General features: G+C 39.5%; 2 protein-coding genes across 2 annotated transcripts; both read left to right on the top strand.

Moving 5' to 3' along the window:
* Positions 1-8,010: 8,010 nt before the first annotated feature.
* On the top strand, positions 8,011-10,047 carry LOC134637212 (piggyBac transposable element-derived protein 4-like). The gene is made up of 2 exons (XM_063487579.1): positions 8,011-9,395; positions 9,506-10,047. The coding sequence occupies exons 1-2, from the start codon at positions 8,136-8,138 to the stop codon at positions 9,929-9,931; spliced, it is 1,686 nt and encodes a 561-aa protein (XP_063343649.1). The 5' UTR covers positions 8,011-8,135; the 3' UTR covers positions 9,932-10,047.
* Positions 10,048-15,776: 5,729 nt separating this feature from the next.
* Positions 15,777-17,810, top strand: LOC134637202 (piggyBac transposable element-derived protein 4-like). The gene is made up of 2 exons (XM_063487568.1): positions 15,777-17,161; positions 17,269-17,810. Exons 1-2 carry the CDS (start codon positions 15,902-15,904, stop codon positions 17,692-17,694), a joined length of 1,686 nt encoding a protein of 561 aa, XP_063343638.1. The 5' UTR covers positions 15,777-15,901; the 3' UTR covers positions 17,695-17,810.
* The last annotated feature ends 4,117 nt before the right edge of the window (positions 17,811-21,927 follow it).

Here is a 21,927-nt window from a genome sequence, read left to right as displayed (position 1 = left end):
AACTTCATATAAGAAACCTCTAATCACTAAAAAGGGACACTGAATTTAACCGATCATCCATGACCTGTGTGGGAAAAGCATAAAGATTGGGATCAATGAATTACGTCAGAAATCTTGAAGGTACAAAAAGGGGGGAAAAAAACAGATAGCAGAGGATGGTTTCGATCCATCGACCTCTGGGTTATGGGCCCAGCACGCTTCCGCTGCGCCACTCTGCTACAGCTGACGATTGTTGGCTGTTACGCTATTGGTTTTGAAAAAGCATAAAAAAGAAATAGGTTTGATTTCCGAGTCCAAACTCCGCTTCAGGTCCCAAAGTAAAACACACACTGCGGCATCACTGAGAGTTAAAAACTGTTTAAATTCTTTCATTTTTAATAAAATGATCAGTGTGGCTGATCATTTTATTTAATGACCATTCGAGCTCGAATGCTCATTGGATGTGCTTTTGGCAGACTGAAAGCGCGGTTTGGGGCATTGTGGACATTAATCTCTTAATATCTCTGTCTAAATAAATAAATAAATATGGGTAAATTCCCAGATGATTAAACATGCAACTATTTTGCTGGTAATAACTGAAATGAGTAAAGAAAATCAACAGCCTATTTATGTAAGATAATTCATAATTTTATTGAAGGGGTTATATTGGTTGGGTCTGATTTTTTTTGGGGGGGGGGGCTGTAAATTACAAGGAAGACCTCTTACACTTAAGTCAAAGTCAAAGTCAAAGTGTTGTTTTGAACAGAAAAGATTTGAGCTGCATAATAGCTAATAGAAAACATTTAACATGCCAACAGTTGAGCATACAGATGCAGCCCCAAAAGCTCCCAACATAGGTTTTTTTTTTCAACTTTATTTGAAATTATAAAGCGAACAGTCAGTCATTCCAGTTCAGTTTGTACAATAGACATACAGGACAAATAAGAGTAACACTATACAGTACAATGAAATAAGAGGGATAAATAAATAAAGGGAAAAGAAAAACAAAGGGGGGGAATGTGACAGACTTCATAAAAACTTTTTACTTGAAAGTTTTATCTGTGACAGCTTATTCGTTAAACATTTCTGAATGAATTTCGATCAATGATAAACCTTTTTTATTAGAAGTTAATTTAAGAGAGTTTAAGTAATATTCAATTTCAATCAAAAACAAATTAAATGATGGGGTTGAGTTTTGAAATTTACATTTATGTATATGGAATTTCCCTAATAAGATATAAAGATTGACAATGGTACATATTTTTTTTTCTTTAGTTTCAAAATAAGTGATAATGTTCTTCTCTTCAATTTTGATTTCGTATGTTGTTTTGCACAGTATATAATTTTCAAGCTCTCTCCAAAATGTAGCACTATATGAACAGCCATAAAACAAATGAGTAACACTTTCAAGTTCAGTTTTACAAAAGGTACATTTTCTATCAATGTCACAGAATCTTGAAATGTATGTGTTGGATGGATATATGTTATGTAATATTTTCAAATGTAATTCTCTTACTTTGTTTGTAATACAAAATCTAAAAGGAACAAGCCACGCTTTATCCCAGTTGATATTATCAAAAATAGCATTCCAAAAAAACTTCCCTCTTGGAGTTATTTTCTTCGCATTATACAAACATTCTCTAATATGTTTATTGGTGCATTTCTTGCTTAAGAGATCAATACCATTTATATAAAGAGTGTTAACGGATGCATGTAGTGCGTTCTGTTTTCATCAACTCAGTCAGTCCGCTGGGAATGGACTTTATTACTGAGCTAAAATCTTTAAATTTGATAGGGAATGTTTTTTCTGTAATAAAGTCATTGTAACTGAGTAGTTTGCCTTCAGAGTCAAATAAGTATTTTAAATAGATTATATTTTTATCAATCCAATTCTGCAAATATAGTGATTTGTTCATCTTAGTAATACATTCGTTATTCCAGATAATGGATCTATGTGGAGAAAAGTTATGTGAATAACATAATTTCCAAGCCAACAATGCCTGTTGATAAAATGCAGACATTTTAACTGGTAACTTTGATATACTGTAATTACAAGACAATAGGAACTGTAAACCTCCAACATTTCTAAAAATGTTATGTGGAATGAAATGCCATAATGATCCAGGAGATTTTAAGCATCATCGATCGATTTTTTTAGACGGTGGTGCTTATTCTTCCATACAAAGTTAACAAATAAGTTATTAACATTTTTACATGTGGAATCATACACATTAAGGGAAAGGGCTGGATACACAAATCTGGAAACACCTTCAGCTTTAGTCAAAAGGATTCTACCAAAAATTGATAGGTCTCTTTGGAGCCATAAGTTCAGTATAGTTTTAGTTTTTTCCATCCTAGGAGAGAAGTTGAGATATTGACGCTCCGTGTCATTCTTACAGATATGAATACCAAGGTATCTAACACAGTTTTTGACAGGAATATTGTATAAGGATTTGACATTTGATTGGTACAAACATAAAATTTCACATTTAGATTTATTTAGTTTTAATCCAGAGGCAATTGAGAATTTGTTTATTAATGAAATAGCATTTTCAATCTGATCTTTGTTTTTTAAGAATAAAACGGTGTCATCTGCTAGTTGAGTAACTCTGATTTCTTTACCAAAAATAGATAAACCTTTAATAACTGGGCTATTCAAAATGTGTAATAAAAGTAGTTCAGCCACAATCAAAAATAAAAAGGGTGAAATTGGGCAACCCTGGCGAACAGATCTCATGACTGGAAATCTTTTAGTAGTATTTGGATATAGTATAACACAACTGTCAATATTTTTATAAAACATTTCGATAGTTGACACAAAGTTTGGACCAAAACCAAAGGTTTTGAGTGCTTTAAATAAGAAATAATGTTCTACTGTATCGAAAGCTTTATGAAAATCAAGAAACACAATAAGGGAATCATCATCTATATTGTCAGAGTAGTCTAATAGGTCAAAAATAAGCCTTATGTTTGAACTGATATGGCGGTTGGTCATAAATCCGGTTTGCGTTTCAGCTATGATCTCATCAAGATTTTTCTTTAATCTTTTGGCATAGACCAATGAGATAATCTTATAATCTATGTTCAAAAGCATGATAGGTCTCCAATTTTCTATAACAAGAAGATCTTTATCAGGTTTAGGAATTAAAGTTATAATACCCTGTTTCATGCTTGTGGACATTTCTTTTCTATCAAGGCATTCCTTAAATAATTCTAATAAAGGATCAACAATGATATCCCAGAACTGTAAATAAAATTCCACTGACAAACCATCATTGCCTGGAGATTTGCCCTTTTTCATTGGTCGAATTGCCTCTGAAATTTCTGATTTTGTTATGGGATGTTCACAATTAGTTTTAAAGTTTTCTGAGATAGTTGGTGCAAAATTTTTAACTGACTCGATAAATCTATTACAATCATTGATATTACAATTTGATTTGTATATATCTTTGTAGAATGAACCAACATGTTTTGAGATATCTAAATGATTAGAGGTTATGTTATTATCAATCTTAAGAGCAGATATCTTGTTTCTTCTTTGGTTTCGTTTCTCAAGAGCAAAAAAGTAACTAGAATTTCTTTCACCTAGTTCTAGCCATTTTGCTTTGGACCTTATAAAAGCCCCTTTCGCCATGTTAATATATGCATTATCTATTTCTTCCTTTAGTCTTTTCAATTTAATTTCTTCATCATCTGATAGAGCATCTTTCTTCATCAATATGTTTAATTCATTCATAATACTGATTTCTTTAGTGTCATTTCTTTTTTTAATTTCTTTGCTTCGCCTTATTGCCACTTCCCTTACCTTGAATTTGAAAAATTCCCATTTTAGTGTGTGATTCATATTGGTATCCCCGAATATCTGTTCTGCAGTTTTTTCCACTGTACTACAAAATGTATCATCATTCAATAAATTATTATTTAGCTTCCAAAAACCACGTAGTTTGCTTTGACTTTGTTTATTGCCAACTAAGTGAATTGTGATCAATTTGTGATCAGTTAATGGAGCAAAATCATGAGAAGATTCTGAAACAAAATGTAAACATGAAGAAGATATTAACCACAAATCAATTCTGGATAGTAGAGATCTATTTGCATTGCTCCAGGTAAACTCGTTTGTATCAGAGTTCAAGAATCTCCATACATCTATAACTGCAAGTTGTTCACAGAAAAACGCAGTGCTTTTAAATTTTGAGTGTTGAGATGTTCTTATTGGTACTCTATCCATAAGATCGTCTGGAGCATCATTATAATCTCCTCCAAGAATCATGTGGGCTCCCTTATATTTTGATTTAAAAAAATCAAGTTTCTCAGATAATTGTATGCACATAGATTTGGCCTGAGTTGTGTTGTTATGACTGTATAAATTACAGACTATAAAGAAGGTGTTGTCCAATTTGAAAACCAGAATAATCCATCTGCCTTCATCTGAAGACAATGATTCAATAATATTACCTTTAAAGTTGTTAAGGAGAATGGCTACGCCTGCCGAATGTTGAGAGGTGTGGCAAAAATAACACTGATCACCCCACTGTGCTTTCCAGAATTTTACATCGTTATCACTCGAATGAGTTTCTTGTAGAAAAATCAAATCAGCATTTTTCCGTCTACAGAAAATGAAAATTGACTTTCTTTTGGTACTGTCACGAATACCTCGAACATTAAGGGATAGTATTTTTAAGGAACTGAAATGTAAGTCTGTCATAAGAAAAGAAGGGAATGAATAAAGTGAACTGGATGTCTGTTAAATTAACTAGAAACTTATAAGGTGCTAAGGTATAAACACCTAAAGAAGATACTCTCAAAAGGGAACTGTCAAAGGAAAATCGTGTATTTGTGTTTTCTAACTCAGGTGTCTTAGCTGAAAACCTATGGGGTGATTTAAAGAAATCCCCTGTCAGGAACACTAAGTGTTGAGCACCTAAGTAAAAGTCTTCAGACTGTTTGCTTTTCTTTTTCCCATTGAAGTGACCCAAATGCTTAAGCAAATTAACATTTATACACCATTAAAAGTAGGATGTTTAACTACTCACACTGTAAAACATAAGCAAGTTCAAACATAACCATAATAATGTTTGCCAAATATTGGTACAACTAACTTGGAGGTATGAAAGTTTTATAGAAAATCTAAAGAGGATATTATTAGTTGTAAACATATTACCTAATGAACCTGAGGTATTTCAAGCAAAAACAAAAAAAACTAAAACAATATACAAGTGCCTCAAAATTATTAAATATTGAACAGTAACATTGGGAGCCTGAGGTAGTTGAAATACCTGTTAATGTTAGGTAACTTACAAAGTGAACTAAAAGTATTTCAGTCATCTTGCCGATCTTTTAATAACCTCTTATTTATGCAGTGTGTCTTACACCATCAATGATGGCCACAGGACCGATCCATTTGGTCTTCTTTCCCTCGTCACGGGCTTGTTTGACAGTTGGCCACAGTTTATTTCTGCACTGTCTCTCCATGTAGGTGAGATCTTCAGCCAACCTGAGATTCTTCTTCATCACATCAGAGTTGAGGGAAGCTCTCCACACTTTGTGTCGGAAGGTGCGCATGGTGAACTGTATGATGATGGGGCGTGAGCGGTTTTCATCTCTTGTTCGACCAACTATGAACAGTATCTATCATGAACTTGAATTTGTTTTTTTCCTCTGGGATGATCAGGGCGATTATATCCATCACCTCTTTTCTTATATCTTCGTTACTATGCTCTGGGAGATTCAGAAAGCGCAGGTTCCACCGCCGACTATATCTCTCCGTCTCCTCTTGTTTCTTGAAGTGCAGCAATGCGATCTTTCAGCTTCTTCACAGCGACCTCTGTCTCTTTGCTCTGTATTTCAAGACCTTTCACGTGATCCCGCACGGCAATAATCTCCGCCGTGTTTTTGTTCACCATTTGTTCGAATTTGGAGAATCTGTCATTCAGCCCATTAATAGCTTTCAAGATGTCGGCATTGGATACAGCTTCCTCTCTCACCTCATGCGCTTCGATGCGGCTCTTCTTTGGGTTGGGGCTGTTAAGAGGGGTCTGAGGGAGAGGTTTGCATAAGCCTGCAAAGGTTTTATCTGGCTCCAAGTCCATTATCAGTCCTTCCTTTCTTCTTGCCTCTTTTTTGGCCATTTTGCAAGCTTATCCCGTGGCTATTAGCTAAATGTTTCTATACAAGCTAACACTTCACCGTGTCGGAATTCAGCAGGGAAAAAACAAGAAACTTAGTTAGGCCTGATTTTATGTTATAAGATGTTCTGTACGTGCGCAAAACAAAAGTGCAATGACTCACTTCTAATAAAGGAATTATCTGAGTCCGTTTAGATCATTTAAAACGTTAGGTACTCATCAGAGATTCACGAGCTTACAGAGAGGCGTCCACACAGGTCGCCATCTTGGCTCCTCTCCCAGCTCCCGACATAAGTTATTTATTGCCCAGCATAGGTAATGATGCAGATTATTTCAAATATCATCCTACAAAAGTGCTCGTGTGAAGGAAAATTGCCCTGCTCCCTGCAAAGGTAGGGGTGGGTAGGGTGTACTGCTTGGCAGCTCAGTTATGGTACTGTTGGGTGGAAATGAGCCAGGTACAGCGTGTGGTGGTGGTGCACATGCATAGATGTGCCCACCATGGTGTGGTGGCAGGTTGAAAGGTTGTGGTGGTGGATGCATGACTTGTCTTAGCAGTAAAAATCCATCTGCAACTGAACTTGTCTCTCAAGAGTGACTCATAATTTACTGTGATGTTCAGAAGCTCGCCTCTCAGATGTCTCCATCATATCCAGAATTCTTTTCTTCATCTGTATGTCCACCTCTGCAACATTACGCAAATGTGTTTCAGTTGAAAGTCTTCTTTTAAGTCTGTCCTGTCTGTGGCCCTTGAGTTTTGCCTTGACAAAAGGTAGAATAAAATAATGAAAAACAAATTAACCACAATAAATGTTAAAAATAAATCAGTGGTGGAATACCAAGATTAATATTTACTTAAGTGCTACACTTAAATATTTTAGGTTGTTCGCTTTTCCTATACTTTTAACTCTACAACTTTCTTGAGGTAGTGATTCAACACCAACACAGTTACACTGCAGATTCAGATGAATTTAAATCTGTAATTATGATGACTTCGTATAGGTTAAGCTACACAGTAGTTAAAGAAATGAAGCTGAGCTGTATCATTACTAGGTCAAACCTAAAGGTGCTAAAGGCATCTATAATTGGGCTACTGAAATACAGTAGGGCATTCGTTTATACATGTATGGTAGGCTAACCTTATTTCGCCTGACAAGTCTCCCAGTCCACCCCCCCCCCCCTTTTTTTTTTGCTGTCTCATATTCCAGTGTGATATTGAGGAATAATTCCACCTCATTGTCTGTAACATGTACGACTCAGTTCTGCTTCTATGCGATGTCTTATCAGATTTTGTGCTTTTTTACCAAAATGTGCTATTTGGTTATACTGACTTTAGTAGGAAAGACTGGAATGCTTTTTAGTTCTCAAGTAAGAAGCCACACTTTTTCAGCTTCAGTTAAGAAGCTGAACTCTATGTGAATACAATCCTTTATTTCACACCAAAAAAGCTTTAAAAACCATCAATATTTGTAATATGTTTAATGTCTTTGTTTGATTATTCAATGTCTCGCACCCCTCTCTCTTTTTTGCAGTACTATTGCACATTCTCTGTTTGATGTTTTATATTTGTTGTTATTGTTCTTCTTGAAATAAAGTTAGAAGTAAAAAAAAAGTTCCACCGTCTTTGTTTATGCTTTCCCGCTCTGGCTTCAAGACTTCTGATTGGCCAACATTTCTGCAAGGTTAGGATTATATCGCCACCTGTTGCTTTGGCGTGCTCCTTACAGCGTTTGCCTTTTTTTTTTTTTCAAAACTGCACGTGTGGACGGGATTTTTTTTTTAAAAACACGAAAACGGAAAATCTCTGTTTTCAAAAATACCTGTCTACGTGTGGACGTAACCTAAACAGTACAGATATTTGTAGCTTTACGTTAGCTGGACTGACCGGAAGCAGGGTCCATGCGTCACCACTAACCGGATAGAGTTTTGAATCGGTTCAGTCCTGCATGTGCTTGCAAAAGAGAATGCAAGAGAAACGATCTCCTGGCCGCATAAGCAAATATATTTAAATATCCGTGATATCCAGTGATCATGAACTCTGAGTACGAGGATAGCTCCGCGTTATCCCCCGTGGAATCTGGGGACGAGGAGGAAGCGGAGGAGGTATCGGAGGCAGAAACAGAGCAGCTGGGGTCCAGTTCCGACTGGGATGAAGATGAAAGCGGAGAGAAAATTGATGAAACAGCAGCGGCTGAAGATGAAAACGGAGGAAAAATTGATGAAACAGCATGGACTTCAAAAAATGGAAAAATATCTTGGTCTCCCACAAACGCTGAGACGTTCCGCTACATCCCAGCAGCCACTGGTCTGACCCCGGGACCTACACGCTATGCCACTGCCCGAATCGTTGACCCCATATCCAGCTTCGCACTGTTGCTAACGGATGAGATCGTGCAGCATATTGTGTCCATGACAAACCTGCATGGGAATCGCAAAATCCCCGGCTGGCGAGATATAGACGCAGAGGAGTTTCGGGCTTATGTGGGGCTGCTCGTTTTGTCCGGTGTTTACAGGTCAAAACATGAAGCAACGATGAGCCTCTGGAGTGAGAAATGGGGACGGAGCATTTTCAGGGCTACGATGTCCGAGAAGAGGTTTCACCACATCAGCAGAGCACTGCGGTTTGATGACAAGCTATCCCGCTCCCCACGCCGTGTTGACAAGTTGGCTCCCTTCCGCAAAGTCTGGAATATGTGGACGCACCGCCTGGAGATGCTGTTCAGCCCAGACAGAGATCTCTGCGTGGATGAACAACTCGTCGCGTTCAAAGGCAGGTGCAGCTTCAGGCAGTACATGCCAAAAAAGCCGGCCAAATATGGTATCAAGATTTGGGCAGCCTGTGATGTCAAAACATCCTACGCCTGGAGACTGCAGGTGTACACGGGCAAAGCAGCTCCAGATCGTGTTGAGGTCAACCAGGGGATGAGGGTGGTCCTGGACATGACAGAGGGGCTCCAGGGACACGTCGTCACCTGTGACAATTTTTTCACTTCCTGTGCACTGGCAGATGAGCTACTCAAGAGGAAAATGACCCTGGTTGGCACAATTCGCCAAAACAAGCCTGAGCTTCCACCTCATTTGCTCCAGGCAAAAAAGAGAGAGATCTTCTCCTCCATCTTCGCTTTTACGAAGACCCACACACTCGTGTCTTACATCCCCCGACGGGGCAAGAATGTGCTGCTACTAAGCACAAAACACCGCCGTCCAGACGTGAGCAATGAAGGGAAGAGAAAGCCTGTCATAATCCAAGATTACAACAAATGCAAAGGAGGTGTCGACAACCTTGATAAGGTAGGTGTCATTACGCACCAGTTACGCATATATTTATTCATTCTTGCTCATATATTCTTGTCTAAAATTTATGTAAGTTTTATGTTTTATGCTTTTTTTTTTTTTGTTAGGTTGTTGGCACCTACTCCTGCAGGAGGAGAACAAATTATTGGCCACTGGCCCTCTTCCACAACGTCCTTGATGTTTCACTTTACAACGCCTACGTCCTGTGGACATCAATCGACTCATCCTGGCAGAAGCAGAAAGGACACAAACGGAGGCTCTTCATTGAAGAAGTGGGAGAAATGCTGGTGAACCCACACATAGCAAAGAGAGAGCGCCTTCCCCGCTCATCAGCTGCTGCAGCAGTAGTCACAGATGTGACTGCAGCGGCTGCAGTGGCTGCAGGCCCCTCTCCCATCATTAAATGTAAGGGCAGGAGGCAGTGCGACCTTTGCAAAGAAAAAAGGAGAAGAATTGTCAACACCTGCTGCAAATGTGAGAAGTATACATGCAAGGACCACAGTGTGTCCATTTGTAACAACTGCGCCGCCTGAGCAGGACTCTCACACCCAGACACATACTACCTCTCTCTCTGTCTCTCTGTCTCTCTCCCCATCCCCAACAACATAAATGTTCATGTTCGTCTTTCTAAAATAAATGTTTTTCTAGTTCAAACCGATCTTGTATTTTTATTTACATTATTTTTTATTTTATTTTAGAACGCAAGGTAATAAACATTTAGTGTGGAAAAAGTGAAAAACATATATCATTAGAGGTTCTAACTATTACATTTACTGTGCCCCTGCAAAAAAAATAATGATGAATCAAAATCATCGTTGGTGCCAATCTAAAGGCCTAATTATAATAGCAATGAAATCTTTCTTGAAATGTATTTTATGGTAAATATTTTAGTTTTTTGGGTTTTTTTTGGTTAAATAAAACAGTGCAGCTATGTAAACATACTGGCCTTCAAAGGGTTAAAACCCCCAAAATATAATGACACTTGATACGAATATCTTAGGCAGAAGTAGTTTTAAAAGACGGACTCATTTAAAGTGGAAAACAATATTAATATATAACATTATTATTGCACTTTTTGGGAAGCTGCCAGTTTTTGTCATTAGGAACAATTACTTCAGGATATTTAAGGATCTCCTTAGGGTTAAAGGGGACATGCAATGCTACACATAACTGACATAGACGTAACACTGTGTGTGGAGCTGGATTTAAGAAATAAGTGCTTAAAGTTTTAACAACATGTTTACCGCCATTTTCTGTCAGTGGCCAACGTGACGTGGTGTTTGCGGCTGACTGACTAGTGATGGGAAGTTTAGGTCTTTTCAGAGAGGCGGCTCTTTTGGCTCCCAAATGGCTCCTAATTTATTATCATCCGTAGCCTCATATTTTAGCTTTACTAGGCTAATATGAATGCTTTGTGTGTTGATGAACCCTTTTGCATTTAGTGTTTTTTTATGAGAAGCTTTATAATTGCTTAATTTTGTTAATTTGTTCTGTTACAAAAGCAGGAATTCTTACTTTTGTTTAGTATTTTAATCAAACTTTTAATTTCAGTTCAACAGAAAAACAAAACACTGCAAACAAATCCACAGAACAGAACCAAACTCAGCAGCCAGACAGTCTGTCCTCAGTGCAGGTCTACATTCAGAAACATCAAATGCCTCAGCTGATTCGGTTTCTCTTAGTGAGTACCTGCTGCTTCTTTAAACTGCAGCCAGATGCTGCTTCGTTTACAGGTGTCAGTCATATTTATGTGTTTTTGCGATGCACTTGCACTCTCCTCCTCACCAGGAGGAGCGATCCTGGAATCTCAGTACTTCCAATATCAGCATTTCATGTTGCAGGATCAATTCCCACATGAAAATATCAATATCTAATTTGATTACTTTCTTTTTTTATTCATAAATACGACGTACAAACAAAATTAAACTCAGTAGTATGTTTTGTCTGTCCACATTCACTCCGACCCACATACTGAATATATAAAAGTTGTGAGCATACTGCATGACTCGACTGTACATTTAATTCAGTTAGCTGTAAGGCTCCGATGACCACAGAGCTTTTAGATATAACATTCCTATTGCTTCAGTACCATATTCGGCCACGGCGTTCACCTGGGTAGCCTGCATGTCTGTTTTCTATAGTTCTATAATATGACAACCTGCCCAAGTATCTTTGTCACTAGTTTGCTGGCATTTTTTAAAATTCATTAAATCAAGAAAAAAATAGGTTTTCATTATGTTACAACAGCATTCTCATCCTTCCGGCGGACAAGGCTAGGTGCACAGTTTTGCTAAACCAAAAAGACTATGATGAGAAAATGTTGTCACTGAGCACAAAAATATTTATGAGGCCCTGAAACGAGACCCAGGAAGTGGCTACAGGAAGAGGGTGATAGATGTCTGAAGCAGTTAGAACAGGACAATGCTATCAACCAGACCTCATACCACAGGATATTCTCACTACTCTGGACGTCCTAAGTTCACACGGGAGTCCAGACTTCCCAAGAACGCAGCACGATCGTTCTACAATGGGAATGGCAGTGTACTTGACGACAGATGAGTCTTCTTATGGTCGTGTTTGATATGTTCCTGTAGGCTGTTCCTTCATCGTTCTTTATGTTTCAGTGTTAGAATAGAATAGAATAATCCTTTAATTGTCCCACAAGGGGAAATTTGGTTGTAACAGCAGCCAAAAAGACACATATACAAACAAACAGTACACAGGACACAGAACAGAAACATACACAATGTTTCTTACATATTTACATTAAGGACAAAATTACTATATATAGAGAGTATTGTACAGTTATTAAATTAAATAAAAATAACTACAGATAAGAGGCAAACCAGGTTGTAGTGCGAATTGGTTGATTAACTTATTGCAGTTACAGTGCTGATGTAAACATCTATGTTTGTTGGGAGCAGTTCTGATTGTACAGTCTGACAGCTGCAGGGAGGAAGGACCTGCGGAAATGCTCCTTCATGCATCTAGGATGCAGCAGTCTGTCACTGAAGGCCGTTACTGGTGCCGTTAATGTTTGTATCAGTCCTAAGTTTTACTTTCCATCCTGATTTCCTGATTGCTCTCTGCTGTTTACTCATCTGATTTCTATTAGCTCTTGATATTTTTTAAAAATAAAGGTAAAAAAAATGCCAAACACGCTACGGCAATAAGCAAGAGAGCCAGAAGAGTTAGTTGACAATACCGGCCACTTTAATTATCGGTTTGGAAAAATCACACATGCACTGGTGAAACAAAACACAATAACAGAGAAATATAATTACAAAAGTTCTGACAGATTCTTGTCTCAAATAAATTTTGAACAAACACATGGTTAGCATATTTAAATGCACCTGAGAACGCACATGCATCAACACTACATATGAGCGGGTGGAGGGAGGTTTGGAGTCTTCACACACCCCCGTTCTCTGTTGCCTGTTGGGGTGGGGGGGGGCTGGGAGGAGGAGTTGGCCATCCAATTGGGGTCTGGAATGTGGGGCCTCCCTGCTGCTGCTGAGGTCTGCTTCTCTCCACCCCAGGGGAAAGGGTAACACTACCTGGGTCTGGGTGCAGTTTCCCCCTCCAGGGGCAAGGGTACCTAGACCTGGGGTATAGAGTACACTTGGGGAGTGTGATTGTGTGTACAGTGTCTATTTATGTCTGTCTCCACGTTGGGTGAGTGCTGAGTAATTGCATATGAGAGCATGAGGGTGGGAATGTATGTTTGTATCTGTGTGTGCCTGTTTGTCTATATGTCAGGTCGGGTATCAGACTCGGGCTCGCTCGGGCCCCTTCGGGGGTGGGGTGCCCTCAGCCTCTTGGCCTGGGGCTCGGTCACTCTGGCACAGCTGGCTGCCAGCGGAGCTCAAGGGCACGTCACTGCAACCCCCCCTGGCTTCTGGATGTCTGGAGCCTGAATCTCCTCCATACCTCCTTCATGCCCTGGAGGACGGGGCTATGGCTCCCCACACCCTCTACCATATCGTCACAGGTGCTCACAGACACAAACTACACCTTTTTAGGCTGCTACCTCAAAGCACACTGTGCGCTGTCGATCTTACGTGCTGCACAATAATATTCAATATTTAGTATTTACTCTTACATTCACATAGATCATCGCGATGATGTTGTTTATTATATTGCTGTTTTTTTTTGCTTGTTTTCTCTTTTTTCTTTCTCAACAGGTGATTGATATTTGTATTTTTTGTCTGTTTATTTTGTTTTTTGCCCTTTATCACCGTTCCTCTTCCCCGCTGTTTTTCTTTCCATACCTCTCTTTCTTTCTCCCTTTCTTTCCCCCCGTCATGTCTGTCCCCGTGTGTAGCAAGTGAAAATAAAATAAACAATAAAGGCAAAGGTCAATCAAATGGACCAATACGGTAAGTCCGGGATGGTCCATTTGGTAAAGAAAATCAGTTGGGCATCTTTCTTGGTCTTTAGACAATTTCCAGATGATTAAACATGCAACTATTTTGCTGGTAACAACTGAAACGAGTGAAGAAAATCAACAGCCTATTTATGTAAGATAATTCATAATTTTATTGAAGGGGTTACATTGGTTGGGTCTGATTATTTTTTTTTTGGGGGGGGGGGGGGGGGCTGTAAATTACAAGGAAGACCTCTTACACTTAAGTCAAAGTCAAAGTCAAAGTGTTGTTTTGAACAGAAAAGATTTGAGCTGCATAATAGCTAATAGAAAACATTTAACATGCCAACAGTTGAGCATACAGATGCAGCCCCAAAAGCTCCCAACATAAGTTATTTATTGCCCAGCATAGGTAATGATGCAGATTATTTCAAATATCATCCTACAAAAGTGCTCGTGTGAAGGAAAATTGCCCTGCTCCCTGCAAAGGTAGGGGTGGGTAGGGTGTACTGCTTGGCAGCTCAGTTATGGTACTGTTGGGTGGAAATGAGCCAGGTACAGCGTGTGGTGGTGGTGCACATGCATAGATGTGCCCACCATGGTGTGGTGGCAGGTTGAAAGGTTGTGGTGGTGGATGCATGACTTGTCTTAGCAGTAAAAATCCATCTGCAACTGAACTTGTCTCTCAAGAGTGACTCATAATTTACTGTGATGTTCAGAAGCTCGCCTCTCAGATGTCTCCATCATATCCAGAATTCTTTTCTTCATCTGTATGTCCACCTCTGCAACATTACGCAAATGTGTTTCAGTTGAAAGTCTTCTTTTAAGTCTGTCCTGTCTGTGGCCCTTGAGTTTTGCCTTGACAAAAGGTAGAATAAAATAATGAAAAACAAATTAACCACAATAAATGTTAAAAATAAATCAGTGGTGGAATACCAAGATTAATATTTACTTAAGTGCTACACTTAAATATTTTAGGTTGTTCGCTTTTCCTATACTTTTAACTCTACAACTTTCTTGAGGTAGTGATTCAACACCAACACAGTTACACTGCAGATTCAGATGAATTTAAATCTGTAATTATGATGACTTCGTATAGGTTAAGCTACACAGTAGTTAAAGAAATGAAGCTGAGCTGTATCATTACTAGGTCAAACCTAAAGGTGCTAAAGGCATCTATAATTGGGCTACTGAAATACAGTAGGGCATTCGTTTATACATGTATGGTAGGCTAACCTTATTTCGCCTGACAAGTCTCCCAGTCCACCCCCCCCCCCCTTTTTTTTTTTGCTGTCTCATATTCCAGTGTGATATTGAGGAATAATTCCACCTCATTGTCTGTAACATGTACGACTCAGTTCTGCTTCTATGCGATGTCTTATCAGATTTTGTGCTTTTTTACCAAAATGTGCTATTTGGTTATACTGACTTTAGTAGGAAAGACTGGAATGCTTTTTAGTTCTCAAGTAAGAAGCCACACTTTTTCAGCTTCAGTTAAGAAGCTGAACTCTATGTGAATACAATCCTTTATTTCACACCAAAAAAGCTTTAAAAACCATCAATATTTGTAATATGTTTAATGTCTTTGTTTGATTATTCAATGTCTCGCACCCCTCTCTCTTTTTTGCAGTACTATTGCACATTCTCTGTTTGATGTTTTATATTTGTTGTTATTGTTCGTCTTGAAATAAAGTTAGAAGTAAAAAAAAAGTTCCGCCGTCTTTGTTTATGCTTTCCCGCCCTGGCTTCAAGACTTCTGATTGGCCAACATTTCTGCAAGGTTAGGATTATATCGCCACCTGTTGCTTTGGCGTGCTCCTTACAGCGATTGCCTTTTTTTTTTTTCAAAACTGCACGTGCGGACGGGATTTAAAAAAAAAAAAAAAAAAAAAAACGAAAACGGAAAATCTCTGTTTTCAAAAATACCTGTCTACGTGTGGACGTAACCTAAACAGTACAGATATTTGTAGCTTTACGTTAGCTGGACTGACCGGAAGCAGGGTCCATGCGTCACCACTAACCGGATAGAGTTTTGAATCGGTTCAGTCCTGCATGTGCTTGCAAAAGAGAATGCAAGAGAAACGATCTCCTGGCCGCATAAGCAAATATATTTAAATATCCGTGATATCCAGTGATCATGAACTCTGAGTACGAGGATAGCTCCGCGTTATCCCCCGTGGAATCTGGGGACGAGGAGGAAGCGGAGGAGGTATCGGAGGCAGAAACAGAGCAGCTGGGGTCCAGTTCCGACTCGGATGAAGATGAAAGCGGAGAGAAAATTGATGAAACAGCAGCGGCTGAAGATGAAAACGGAGGAAAAATTGATGAAACAGCATGGACTTCAAAAAATGGAAAAATATCTTGGTCTCCCACAAACGCTGAGACGTTCCGCTACATCCCAGCAGCCACTGGTCTGACCCCGGGACCTACACGCTATGCCACTGCCCGAATCGTTGACCCCATATCCAGCTTCGCACTGTTGCTAACGGATGAGATCGTGCAGCATATTGTGTCCATGACAAACCTGCATGGGAATCGCAAAATCCCCGGCTGGCGAGATATAGACGCAGAGGAGTTTCGGGCTTATGTGGGGCTGCTCGTTTTGTCCGGTGTTTACAGGTCAAAACATGAAGCAACGATGAGCCTCTGGAGTGAGAAATGGGGACGGAGCATTTTCAGGGCTACGATGTCCCAGAAGAGATTTCAACACATCAGCAGAGCACTGCGGTTTGATGACAAGCTATCCCGCTCCCCACGCCGTGTTGACAAGTTGGCTCCCTTCCGCAAAGTCTGGAATATGTGGACGCACCGCCTGGAGATGCTGTTCAGCCCAGACAGAGATCTCTGCGTGGATGAACAACTCGTCGCGTTCAGAGGCAGGTGCAGCTTCAGGCAGTACATGCCAAAAAAGCCGGCCAAATATGGTATCAAGATTTGGGCAGCCTGTGATGTCAAAACATCCTACGCCTGGAGACTGCAGGTGTACACGGGCAAAGCAGCTCCAGATCGTGTTGAGGTCAACCAGGGGATGAGGGTGGTCCTGGACATGACAGAGGGGCTCCAGGGACACGTCGTCACCTGTGACAATTTTTTCACTTCCTGTGCACTGGCAGATGAGCTACTCAAGAGGAAAATGACCCTGGTTGGCACAATTCGCCAAAACAAGCCTGAGCTTCCACCTCATTTGCTCCAGGCAAAAAAGAGAGAGATCTTCTCCTCCATCTTCGCTTTTACGAAGACCCACACACTCGTGTCTTACATCCCCCGACGGGGCAAGAATGTGCTGCTACTAAGCACAAAACACCGCAGTCCAGACGTGAGCAATGAAGGGAAGAGAAAGCCTGTCATAATCCAAGATTACAACAAATGCAAAGGAGGTGTCGACAACCTTGATAAGGTAGGTGTCATTACGCACCAGTTACGCATATATTTATTCATTCTTGCTCATATATTCTTGTCTAAAATTTATGTAAGTTTTATGTTTTATGCTTTTTTTTTTGTTAGGTTGTTGGCACCTACTCCTGCAGGAGGAGAACAAATTATTGGCCACTGGCCCTCTTCCACAACGTCCTTGATGTTTCACTTTACAACGCCTACGTCCTGTGGACATCAATCGAGTCATCCTGGCAGAAGCAGAAAGGATACAGACGGAGGCTCTTCATTGAAGAAGTGGGAGAAATGCTGGTGAACCCACACATAGCAAAGAGAGAGCGCCTTCCCCGCTCATCAGCTGCTGCAGCAGTAGTCACAGATGTGACTGCAGCGGCTGCAGCGGCTGCAGGCCCCTCTCCCATCATTAAATGTAAGGGCAGGAGGCAGTGCGAACTTTGCAAAGGAAAAAGGAGAAGAATTGTCAACACCTGCTGCAAATGTGAGAAGTATACATGCAAGGACCACAGTGTGTCCATTTGTAACAACTGCGCCGCCTGAGCAGGACTCTCACACCCAGACACATACTACCTCTCTCTCTGTCTCTCTGTCTCTCTCCCCATCCCCAACAACATAAATGTTCATGTTCGTCTTTCTAAAATAAATGTTTTTCTAGTTCAAACCGATCTTGTATTTTTATTTACATTATTTTTTATTTTATTTTAGAACGCAAGGTAATAAACATTTAGTGTGGAAAAAGTGAAAAACATATATCATTAGAGGTTCTAACTATTACATTTACTGTGCCCCTGCAAAAAAAATAATGATGAATCAAAATCATCGTTGGTGCCAATCTAAAGGCCTAATTATAATAGCAATGAAATCTTTCTTGAAATGTATTTTATGGTAAATATTTTAGTTTTTTGGGGGGTTTTCGGTTAAATAAAACAGTGCAGCTATGTAAACATACTGGCCTTCAAAGGGTTAAAACCCCCAAAATATAATGACACTTGATACGAATATCTTAGGCAGAAGTAGTTTTAAAAGACGGACTCATTTAAAGTGGAAAACAATATTAATATATAACATTATTATTGCACTTTTTGGGAAGCTGCCAGTTTTTCTCATTAGGAACAATTACTTCAGGATATTTAAGGATCTCCTTAGGGTTAAAGGGGACATGCAATGCTACACATAACTGACATAGACGTAACACTGTGTGTGGAGCTGGATTTAAGAAATAAGTGCTTAAAGTTTTAACAACATGTTTACCGCCATTTTCTGTCAGTGGCCAACGTGACGTGGTGTTTGCGGCTCACTGACTAGTGATGGGAAGTTTAGGTCTTTTCAGAGAGGCGGCTCTTTTGGCTCCCAAATGGCTCCTAATTTATTATCATCCGTAGCCTCATATTTTAGCTTTACTAGGCTAATATGAATGCTTTGTGTGTTGATGAACCCTTTTGCATTTAGTGTTTTTTTATGAGAAGCTTTATAATTGCCTAATTTTGTTAATTTGTTCTGTTACAAAAGCAGGAATTCTTACTTTTGTTTAGTATTTTAATCAAACTTTTAATTTCAGTTCAACAGAAAAACAAAACACTGCAAACAAATCCACAGAACAGAACCAAACTCAGCAGCCAGACAGTCTGTCCTCAGTGCAGGTCTACATTCAGAAACATCAAATGCCTCAGCTGATTCGGTTTCTCTTAGTGAGTACCTGCTGCTTCTTTAAACTGCAGCCAGATGCTGCTTCGTTTACAGGTGTCAGTCATATTTATGTGTTTTTGCGATGCACTTGCACTCTCCTCCTCACCAGGAGGAGCGATCCTGGAATCTCAGTACTTCCAATATCAGCATTTCATGTTGCAGGATCAATTCCCACATGAAAATATCAATATCTAATTTGATTACTTTCTTTTTTTATTCATAAATACGACGTACAAACAAAATTAAACTCAGTAGTATGTTTTGTCTGTCCACATTCACTCCGACCCACATACTGAATATATAAAAGTTGTGAGCATACTGCATGACTCGACTGTACATTTAATTCAGTTAGCTGTAAGGCTCCGATGACCACAGAGCTTTTAGATATAACATTCCTATTGCTTCAGTACCATATTCGGCCACGGCGTTCACCTGGGTAGCCTGCATGTCTGTTTTCTATAGTTCTATAATATGACAACCTGCCCAAGTATCTTTGTCACTAGTTTGCTGGCATTTTTTAAAATTCATTAAATCAAGAAAAAAATAGGTTAGAAGAATATATATGGCACCTTTTTGGGGGAGGAGGGGGTGGGGTGGGGTGGGGGGGTGAGGGGTCAGAGGTCAGGGGAGGGGTGGGGGTTTTTTGCCTGGGGGGATTGCCCCCCACACCCCCTTTGCCGAGCTTAAAAACTGGCATCTTGTGCACGTACGAGCACGCGCGCATGCACTCTCATGTACGCGCTTTCACTCTTCCGAAATGGGGCACTTCCTGTGGCCGTGCGGTCCCACTGCGCATGCTCTGTTTCCTCCTAGCAGGGTGTTTTTTAATTAAGGTTCATCAGCCTCTGTAGGCATTTTGTTTTTCATGGTAAATTTATACAAACAGGAATTTCTTTGTCTTTTATTCTATAGAAAGAGTTTTGTTGTCAGATAATCGAACTGAAACAGCAGTGTGCTTTATAAGCAGATTTTCTACGGTTAGTTAAGCGACTCCCCAACCTTGTTGCATTGTTTCTAACAACTCATTGCTGGCTGTTTTAGACTTTAAGACGCCGTTTATCTCAAAAAATGGTGAATAAGGAGGTGGAGAGAGACCAAACTTTTATCCCTTTCATTAAATAATTGCATCCCACCCCAAAAAACTTTCACCTAAGAACAGCGCCGTTAGTTCGCATTAATTTTCAGTTAAAATTTAAAATAATTAAAACAAAAATACGCGAAGGCTTTCCCAGACATTCTTTAAAACACAGATGTGCAACGCATTATTTAATTAGTGTTTATCAGCCGATGCGTTTTAGTTTTCAGTGTGAATATATACAAACAGGAGTTACTTTTGCAATAGTGTTTTTACACACTCTAACCGAAATGGTAGATTTTGTGTGTTTTTAACAACTGCACTTTGGGGAGGGGGGTAGTTAAGGTGAATTTGAGGTCTGTGCTTTGGGGTGGGGGAAGAGGCATAAAGGTTTATAAAAGCCAGCAAACTCTATCCTTGAGCCTGACACCCGCACGTTAGTTTGTGTATTCGACCGTAAATTTTTAGAGAAAATACGCATTGAATTTTGATGCCATTTTTAAAACATAGATGTGCAATACATTATTTTAATGTTGTTTATCAAACGCTGTGTGCGTTTTGGTTTTCACTGTGAATGAGTTACTTTTGTAAATGCAGGATCACATTTTTTTAATGGTGCTTTTTAGACACTGATCTGAAAGATAAATGTTTCTGGTAGAAGCAGCTTTGCTGGATTTGTTTTTTAACTTGGTGAAACATAGTGCAAAACTCTTAATTCAGTATTTTACAGGTTTTAACTGTGTGGTCTTTCTGGAAAATGTAGGTCCACTTGTGAAATGAGAGCATGCACCGTGCTCTTCAGAATTGTCAGCTTTGCTCGTTTCATGGGTCCTCTGTTGATAAAACTGATTTTTAATGGATCTTAATGTTTAGAGACAATAGCGAAGGTACTGACCTGTGTGTCTTTTTAAACTCTAGATGTTAAATTCTAAGGCTACACATTATTTATCATGCACTAAGTCTGCTTGACATATGCTATGTATAAAGGCTCTTTCCAAAAAAGCGTAGAGGCGACTTTAGCGTGATTAATTTATTACAATGTCAGTTTCTGGGAAGTTTTCAGTTTTCCCTCCTGTGTCTATGGCTGGTGCAAGCATTTTGTTTATTTGTGAAACTGAGCGCGGTTGCGGACAATACCGAGTGTGCTGTTTGAATTGAGTTTCGTGTTGGATCGCTTTCTTTAATTGTTAATTCTCTGCGAGCAGTGAAGAACCAAACTAGTACTTCAAAGTTTAAAATCCGTTTTGCCCCAGTGGCCAGTGCGAAGTTGTGCTGCAGATCCCAGCATGAAAGCTGAGGGTCCAGCCAGCCGGCAGAAAGGCCAGTTGATGCCTCGACGTGCGTTGGAACCGGCTTTGCCCGCACAGAGCGTTTCTGACATGCTGGCGTTGCTTATGCATAAGAGAAAAGCAACAATACAGCGTGCTTCTCTGCTCCAAGACATCCTTTCACACGGTATGTATGTATGTCTCTCTGTCAGCTCTAATTATTCAAACCCTTTTTAAAAGGCGACTCATTTGTTGACCAAAAACATTTCCTCTAAATTTGCAAAGTTACTGATTTAAAAATATATATTTTCGATTTTTAGCTGGATGTCACACTCTAGACTCTTGAGCATATTTATATAGCAAAATTCACAGTGGTATAAACATGTTAAATAAAAGATGCCCAAGTGTGCACCAATGCACTCTAATGCATGCCTTTAAACTGTATGCTGATAAGTCTGTATCCATAATTTGTGGATCTGCTGATTTGTTTTTTTTTTAATGTGGCACTTTTTTTTTCACGAACTGCAGATGATGAAATCCTCTTTATTTGAGAAAGTGTCCCTCAGCTATTGCTGCTCATACTTACTGAGTTCCCTAACCACTTCTTTACTATGTCAGCAAACTTTCTGAACAGGAATGGTATCGTAGGTTTAAAGACACATCTTCATTGAAGCAAAGGCAAAAAATTGGAATGAATTTTATGTTCATATTAAAGAGTGAAAATCCAAAAGCTGCTGCAATCTT

Source organism: Pelmatolapia mariae, linkage group LG2 (genome assembly GCF_036321145.2).
Source record: "Pelmatolapia mariae isolate MD_Pm_ZW linkage group LG2, Pm_UMD_F_2, whole genome shotgun sequence".
Classification (NCBI taxonomy): domain Eukaryota; kingdom Metazoa; phylum Chordata; class Actinopteri; order Cichliformes; family Cichlidae; genus Pelmatolapia; species Pelmatolapia mariae.
The sequence above is the reverse complement of the archived record's forward strand: the minus strand, read 5'-3'. Positions and strand labels throughout refer to the sequence as shown.